This window comes from Mesoplodon bidens, assembly GCF_964165515.1.
Source record: "Mesoplodon bidens genome assembly, chromosome: X".
Lineage (NCBI taxonomy): Eukaryota > Metazoa > Chordata > Mammalia > Artiodactyla > Ziphiidae > Mesoplodon > Mesoplodon bidens.
Window position 1 is genome coordinate 134,177,485 of NC_138163.1, and position 8,752 is coordinate 134,186,236.

Below are 8,752 nucleotides of genomic sequence, written 5' to 3' on the forward strand. Positions count from 1 at the left end.
CTCCCGGGTCCTCGATCCTCTCCCTGGGCCCAAGGTATGGGGCGCCCTAATCCTGGCCGGGGCCCGCGCCCCCCTTACCGGTCGCGGGGGTCGATCCACGACGTCTGGCGCGTGTTGTGGTCGATGTAGAAGACGCGGCCGTCGTAGTCGCGCGCCTCCTCCCAGCCGGCGGGCAGCGGCAGCTCGGCGCTCTCCCGGGCCCGTGGGGGTGGCGGCGCGGAGGTCGCGGGGGGCGCGGGGGCCGCGGCGGGGGGCGCGGGCGGCGGCGGCGGCTCCCGCGGCGGCTGCGCGGGCTGAGGCGGCTCCCGCGGGGCCTCGCGCGGCTGTCCCCGCCGCCGCCGCCGGCCGCCGCTCAGCCACGGCATGACGGCGCGGGCCCCACCACCGCCCGGCCGCCCCACGCGCGCCGCCTCCTCCGCCAGCACTAAGGCCCGGCGTCCGGGGCGCGGGGGCGGCCGCGGGGAGCCGCCCGCCGCGCCCGGTGCATCCTCCGCCCGGTGCCCGCGCACCGGCGCCCGCCTGCCGCCCGCCTGCCGCCCGGCCCTGCGCGCCGCCGCCCGCGCCGCCTGGGTCACTCGAGTCGCCGCCGCTCGTGGAGTCACAGCCCCAGAGCTGCCGCAGCCGCTACCGGCGGCCCCTCAGTTCCCGCGGCGCGCCCGGCCATCTTCGTTCCTCGGCGCGGCCCGGTGGGGGCGGGGCTACGCAGGCCCCGCCCCGAACTGCCCCGCCCCTCCCCATCCTCTTTTCCCTCGGCGGCTCCTCCCCCGCTTGCTGCAAGCCCTTCAGTCTCCCTTGGCTGCTCCGCCTCCGGTCTCTCCTGGGGGCTCCTCGGCTCTTGGTTCCTGTGCCCCCCACCCCCGCCCGCTGCTCTGCTCCTCCTCCCCAGCCGGCTGCTCCCACACCCCCAACCCCGCTCAGTGTTCTTCCGTCTTCCCCTCCTGCTCGGCCCGCTCCTCCCTCTTCTCTCCCGCTCCACCACCTCCTTGGGCCTCGCCGGGAAACCGCACGGGAGCCAGGATGGGCGCCGCCGCGTCCGTCCGCCCCCGGGCCACCGCGGAGAGGAAGGAGGGCCGGGAGGACGGCGCCCCACCCGGGCTGCAGGCGCGGCCTGCCGGGGGCTGACTCTTGGGGCCCAAACAATTCCCGGGGGAGAGGGCGGTCACCTCACTGCACCCATTCTCAGGCCTTGGATGTCTGGGGTCCTCCTCTCTGCCCACTTGGTGGGGGAGGGGAGCTGCGCCCTGGGTCTCCCGAATATCCAGGATGGTCCCGCGAGGGTGGGTAAGTCCCCGGAAGGGAGGCCGAGGGGGCTCGTAGCTGGAGGAGGAACCCGACGCCGGTCCTCTTGGGTGGGACCTGGAGGACACACCTGGAAGTGGGGAGCTGGGCAGGTGGGCACTTCTCACCCCTGCCAGGAGAGCCCCAGCAGGGCTGATCCGAAGTCCCCACTCTGGGCCAGGCCCCCTGACCTGCCCTGGGCTCTTGCATCTCCCAGTCTGGAAGATCCAATAGTGTGAGTGGAGACCCAAGTAGGCCACTGCTTGGGCGGAAGCCAGGTCAGCTCCTAAAACATGAAACCTCTATGGTAATTGGTAGTTATGTGCCACTCACATCTCATAGCTGGAGAAGCTGAAGTCCAAAGATGGGGCTCTCTCTTCCTCCAAATCCCCCAGCTACTACTTAGTGCTCCAGATCCCTGGCCACAAGACTGAATGCCAGGAAATGCAGGAAAGTATCAGGGAGGTTTTAAAACACTGTTGCAGTGATACAAAAAGATCTGATAAAAACCCTAACAGCAATCCATATCTAGCTACATAGGGGAAGAGACTAGAGGAAAACCTCCCCAAATGCTCACAGCAGTTTGCATTCCTTCAGTGGGATGATTTTTTTTTAATTATCGTATTTACTGTCTAAATTGTTTGTAAAAGGGTTATATTACTTTTATAAGGGGAAAAGTTGTTTTAAAAAGGAATGTGAAGGCTTGGAGACTGTAATTGGGACATATCCAAGGGAGGCCTTTCCTCCACTTCTCCCACCACAACACAGAAACTTCCTTGCTCTCCAAGAATCTGCCCCCACCCGAACATCATATGCCGGAAATTCCACCACTGGAGTCCTTTTAGTTACACATGCACAATTATTAAATGTCCAAGGGAAAGGGATGGAGCGTATCAAAAAAGCAAATACTTTGTGATCTTGCATGGTCCAGAGAATGCCCAAGTGCTGAGTGTCGCTACCCTGACATCTTCCCTTCTGATCGGCATGCTTTATTACCAAGGAGGCTGCCACTGCCTTGTCCCTCTCTCCCTGCCCACGCTGCAGTCACCATACCACCCAACGTGGCTGGGCTGAAGCTGCAATCCCGCCCCTCCCTGCCAGGCATCGTGTCATTTCAGAATTTCACAAATCTGGGCGCTATCACTAAAAATTATCCTGAATGGGGCTGGAGTGCATTGGAGTGACGCCAACCTCAACAGAGAGAGAGAACACCCACACACATCAAAGGACTCACAGAAGGAAAGGCAAGATGAAAAAGTATCAGATAAAGAAACAGGGGTGGGGGAAGCTACACCCCATGGGGAGCTAAGAGGCACGTGTTGATGGGCCTTTCCCTGAGGATGAGCTCTTCCTCTGGACTCCTCAGACTGGCTGCAGACCTACCATATGCAGGCACTGTGCTGGGCGTTGGGATGCTGCAGAGAACGGGAAAGAGTCTGTGCACCCCCAGCCCCCAAGTCGGGGACTAAACCAAGAATAGGCATTTAGGACTGTGGCTTGTCTACAAACCAAGCCAGGGTGCCAGTTCAGACTGGGAACTCAGGGGAGGCCTTGTGAGACCGAAAGGAAGATGGCTTGGATGAGGAAGCTGAGGCTCCGGTCCTTAGATTCTCGAGTCCTGAGCCCTTGCCCCTTGGCACGTGTAGCCACAGTCACCAAATACCTGCTGATCTACTAGCAGATACGGTGGCGCCTCGCCCAGATCTCCCTGGCTGGGGCGCACACCCTTCTCAGAGGATTACCCTTGGCTGACAGATGTCTGAGAGGTGATGCTCCCCCCGCCCCTGGCCCAGGACCGCTTCTGCAGTATGACAGACCAGGCCCCTTGCCTTGGTGGGACGAAGTGCAGTGCACCTCACCCTCCAAAGCCCCCCATGGGCTACCATGGCTTTGCTAGCTCCTTTCCTCTCTAGCCTGCCTCCCCTACCCCCATCCATCACTTGCATGAGAACTACCCCTCCTTGAGCCCTGCTTCTAGGGAGCCTGACCCCAGAGAGTCTGCTGTGCTTATTCTTCCAAGCACTTAGCAAATATAAACCATTTGACCATCGTGACAACATCTACACATAGTCCTAATTTCATTTGCACATTAACAGAGGAGAATTGGGAAGAAATGTCACACGGCGTGCCAGTGGAGACAGATGGAAGCCCCTCACTGAAAAGGCTTTATCCACAGGCCCACCCACGGCCCCTGGACCTCTCTGAGTCAGAGAAGCGAAGCAGGCCGGCCGCAGTTGTCTTCCTAAAATGAGCCAACAAAAGGAAGAGACCAGAACTTGGGTGACCGAGGCCTCCAACTTCCCTTGTAATGTTTGCCCCAGGCAGAAACTGACGGTCCCTAAAGACCTGTGCGGGGCATTGGGATGGTAGAGAAGTTGGTAGGGGGGGTGAGGGGAATCTTGCCTCCCCAGCTTTGCCATATATTGGGAAGTCTTGTGTGCGTGTGTTAATTGTTAGGGAGAATAAGGCCTGTCTTTCTCACAGTCAAGTGGGGCTTTCCATGTTGGACTGAAAAACACAAGCACACGCAAAACACTGCAGGGAACGGAGGCTTCGTCTGAGCCGAAGGCACAATTATGCATTCTTTATTGGCTCCATATTCATACCACAGCCTTGCCAACAACTAAAGTACAAACATTGTAGCGACCTCTCCTCCCACCAAGATTTCTGATGGAAAAACAGCTCAGGAAAAATCCACTTAGGCCCTGGGTACTGGAGATGCAAATATTGATACCTGTTCTCCTTGTAGACCCTTTGGGGAATCCCCCCTTGCCCAAACTGTTAAAATGCCCTCAAGTGAAGCTTGCAGAATATTTTCTTTAAAATGCTTCTTAAGGAGTAAATCCAACACACTCCTTGCATGCCAGGCAAGCATGCCCAAGAGTTTGAAGATTTTTACTCGGATTCCACCTTCTCTTCCCAAAGGATAACCTTGAGTTATCAAGGAAGGTACAAAATTGCCTCTATCCACATTCAATACTTGGGAAGCTTCTGGAAAAGGGAGCACCGGGAGGGCTGCAATCGTCATGTCGAAAATGAGAGAAATAAATACTGCTGGAGAAGTCTTGCCTGCTTGTATAAACAATCGCGTGTTCCAGGAAGTGACACAGTGGGTAATTCTACACAATGTGCTAAGAGGAAAACGGAAATGGGCCAGAGTGGCTCTGAAGAAGAAATGGCTCATTGTTTGGCATTCTTTAAATGCTGGAATAGTTACTCAATTATGGGCGCTTCCCATATATTTAAATAATGCAAATCCACAAGCTGTAGAGAAGATCAGATGGAGTTCTGGCTAATTCCTGTCTTGCCGGTTTAGGGTCTGCAGAGGCACAGAGCAAATGCCGAGATCCCTAAGCCGAAACCTCTCCCCAGGCTCAGGAACTAAAAGCGGGCGGGTGGGGCTATTCCCTGAGGTTTTTTTTTTCCCCGACTTTGTCTTCAACTTTAGACACTTATTTGACTTGTGATCGGAAACGCCCTTGTTTGGATTTTGAGTGTGGACGGGGAGCCTGGGAGCACTTTTCTCAAATGGGACTTCCTTGACTTGGGTAGATTTGTGCAGTTTTGAGATGAGGTTTTTCTCATGTCCTGATCTTCCATCCCAAAGAGATGCAGAGTATTCTGGAAGAGTCAGCCGTGTGAGTAAACCAGGCCGTCTGTTTGGTCACTTTAGTGCTTTATTCTGCTGCGTGTTGGCTTCTCCGCGCACAGCAATGCCCTTGGCGTTGGTTCATGGCTGTCATGTTCTAGGCGGACTCGGCATTTGTACCTGGGTTATTAAACTTCAGTTTTAAGAAAAAAAAAAGTAAGACCAATTTCTCTCCCAAACTTAGAATATTTGCTGTCACCCACTTGCTTCCTCTCCAGGTCTCCCCTTCCAAAGCTATATTTTTACTTCTTCTCCTTTCCAACCCTTGGGTTGTATTGCACAAAATGGTAACGAGCCAAATGGAAATGTATTCCAGGCAATCCATAATTTTCAGAAGACACAGCTGCCATGAGCCGGCATACTACACGATGCTTCCTCCTGGCCGGGTTCTCTCCTGTTTAGGATTATGACTCGGGTCCCCAGTGGATTTGGAAAAACAGATTCTTCAACTGCAGACCTCTGCTTTATGAGCCAAGCAGACCAGCTTGGAAGTCTCAGGCTTTACAGAAACAAGAAGGCGGATTTATCCGACACAGAAATGAGCAGTCTCTGGGTTATTAACATTTTTTTTTTCTCATTTGATGACACCAGCATTATAAATTAGTCTCTTTTATAGCATGAATGGAACAGTTTTGGAACACAGGCAACGTCATTAGATCCTGAAACAACAACCCCGAGATGTTTGTTATAGATCAGTGCTTTTCAACCGGGGGCGATTGTGGCCCCCAGGGGACATTTGGCCACATCTGGAGATGTTGGCTACGGGCATCCAGTGAGTAGAAGCCAGGGCTGCCGCTCAACATCCTACAGGGCCCAGGACAACCCCACAACAGAGAATTATCCAGCCCAAATGTCAGTGCTGATGTAGAGAAGCCCTGTAATACACGTGTAATTGATGGTAACATTTGTTCTACCTGGGCTTTTAGTGGGGAAATCAAGGCCCACACAATGTAAGTAACTAGGCCAATGTGATCTGGCCACTGCTAAAAAGCATCAGCCCTGGGATCAAAGCTCAGCTATCCCATCTGACCTCTGTATTAGTCAACGTTCTCCAGAGAAACAGAACCAATAGGATACATATATCGAGATTCATTATAAGGAATTTGCTCATGTGATTATGGAGGTTGAGTAAGGAAAAGTTGAGTTAGCAAACTGGAAACCCAGGAGAACCAATGATACGGTTTCAGTCCAAGGCCAGCAGGCTGGAGACCCCAGAAGAGCTGATGTTTCACTTCAGGTCCAAAGGCAGGAAAAAGCGGATGACCCAGCACAATCAGTCAGGCAGGAGGAGTTCCCCCTTACTTACTGACTCACAGGAGAGTCAATCTTTTTGTTTTACTCCGGCGTTTGACGGATTGGATGAGACCCACCCACATCTGCTTTCCTCAATCTCCTGATTCAAGTGTTCCTCCCATCCAGAAGCACCCACACCAACACACCCAGAATGTTTGACCAAATATCTGGGCACCCTGTGGTCCAGTCAGGTGGACACGTAAATTCCCCATCACACCTCCTGACTTGATAACCAGTTGCTCTGTGTTTCTACAGCTCTTTATGTCCACAGAGTGATTCATGGACCGGCAGCATCAGCATCACGGGGGAACTCATCCAAATGGTCAGCCCGGACCCATTGGTTTGTGAAGCGCTATGTTACACACATGGAAGGGGGTGGCGCGGGGGTGTGGGCATCTAAAAAAACCGATTTTACTATATTGATTCAGAGAGCCATGTGGTTAGTGTTTCCGTTACTCAACTTCATAATCAATAGGGCTTTATTTATCATTTAAGAGGTGCCAAGCGCTACTCAGCTTTGCATGAGAAGCATATTTAACAGTCTGGATTTGTTTATCATTCAACTTTAGGCCATGTCTCCGCGAACTTCAGCCTGGCTTACCTGGCACAGAAGTAGAAATGGGCAAAAAGCCAGCCCCGAGCCAACCATGCTGTCAGCAGTGTTTGATTTTTGCCTGTTTCCTCTGCCTCTCCCCTGCCTGGTATCCCCACCCAGGACTGGCTACACAGTTTGCTGTCTACATTTTGCAGTGCCAAATGAAAAGGCAGGACCCTTTTCAGACTGCTTCCACAAAACACCCCAAACAGAGTGGCTTATAAACAACAGACATTCATTTCTCACAGTTCTGGAGGCTGGGAAGTCCATGATCAGGGTGCCAGCGTGATCCGGTGCATCTTCATACGGTGGACGGGTTTAGGGACCTCTGTGAGGTATCTTTGAAAAGAACATTGATCACATTCATGAAGCTCTATCATCATGACCTAAGCACCTCCCAAAGGCCCCACCTCCAATACCATCACATGGGGGCTAGGACTTCAATACATGAACTTGGGGGGCACACCAACATTCAGACCACAGCAGACCCCTGGTTTAAAAAAATATTAATAATTTCAAGATGGTGATGGTAGACAATTAAAACAAGCACAAGCCCTTCGAAGCACAGGGCCCTGTCCATACCTTTGACCTCTAGTCATTGTGTCCTTTGAACATTCCAAAGGGACAGCAATTTTCAGCGACAGCACAGAAGGTCATTTTGAGGAAGGAGGCCCTGTCGCAGCAAATCAAGCCACTAGTTTACCAGGACTTCTCTGCCAGCCCAGCTACCTCCCCAAGGTCAGCATGATACTGCTGGCAGGAAGAACGTCCCCTGCTCCTACGCCCTGGGCTCCCTGGTGTTGAGAGTTGAATTATGTCCCCCCCAAAATACGTTCAAGTACCTATCCCTAGTACCTGTGAATGTGACCTTATATAGAAATAGGGTCATTGCAGATATAATTAGCTAAATTACGATGAAGTCATATTGACGTAGGGTGGACCCTTAACCCAATATGACTGGTGTCCTTAGAAGAAGAGAGAAGACAGACACACAGGAAGAAGGTCATGTTATGGAGGCAGACACGAGTGATATGTCCACAAGCCAACGAATGGCAGACATTGGCAGCAACACCAGGAACTGTGAGAAAGGCCTGGAACAGATCCTTCCCTAAAGCCTTTATGTGTATTTTTTTTTTTTAAATAAATTTATTTATTTATTTATTTTGGGCTGCGTTGAGTCTTCGTTGCTGCGCGTGGGCTTTCTCTAGTTGTGCCGAGAGGGGGCTACTCTTCGTTGCGGTGCGCGGGCTCTAGGCGCACGTTCTTCAGTAGTTGTGGCGCATGGGCTCAGCAGTTGTGGCTTGCGGTCTCTAGAGCGCGGGCTCAGTAGTTGTGGCACACAGGCTTAGTTGCTCCGCGGTATGTGGGATCTTCCAGACCAGGGCTCGAACCCGTGTCCCCTGCATTGGCAGGTGGATTCCTAACCACTGTAGCACCAGGGAAGTCCCATTCTCTAAAGCCTTTAAAGGGAGCATGGCCCTGCTGACACCTTGATTTCAGAATTCTAGCCTCCAGAACCATGAGAGAATAACTTTCTATGGTTTTAAGCCACCCAGTCTGTGGTACTTTGCTTACCACGGCCCTAGGAAACTAATACTCCTGGAAACTTGTCCCTAGGCTCTTGCTTTTGCTTCAGGGAAGACTGAAATCTATAGAAGTGTCCTGATCAGTGCCAGGAAATCCCAGGAAACAGAAGCCTTCCATGACCGCCTCCAGAAATCCCACCAAACCCAGGAGCCCCAGGTATGACATGCTTGACTCCGTAAACAGTAATAGCTGACATCCAACATAGACCAGAAGTATCCAGTTTTACCATGTGCTGCACAAAGTTCCGATTTACCTTGGACCAATGGGTATCCAACCTGTAGATGAGGGTAATGTCTCTTTATGGAAACAGTTCAGCTAATCCCAAAGAAGCAGTGATGGAATCAGAATTA

At 52.8% G+C, this 8,752-nt stretch overlaps 1 protein-coding gene across 1 annotated transcript in view; it reads right to left on the bottom strand.

Moving 5' to 3' along the window:
* The window catches only part of WWC3 (WWC family member 3), a 113,444-nt gene extending 113,064 nt beyond the window's left edge, over positions 1 to 380 (bottom strand). Inside the window, exon 1 of the mRNA XM_081221359.1 lies at positions 79 to 380. Coding sequence (XP_081077485.1) covers positions 79 to 365 — 287 coding nt within the window. The 5' untranslated portion in view covers positions 366 to 380. The remainder of the gene's footprint in view (positions 1 to 78) is intronic.
* Between the last annotated feature and the right edge of the window lie 8,372 nt (positions 381 to 8,752).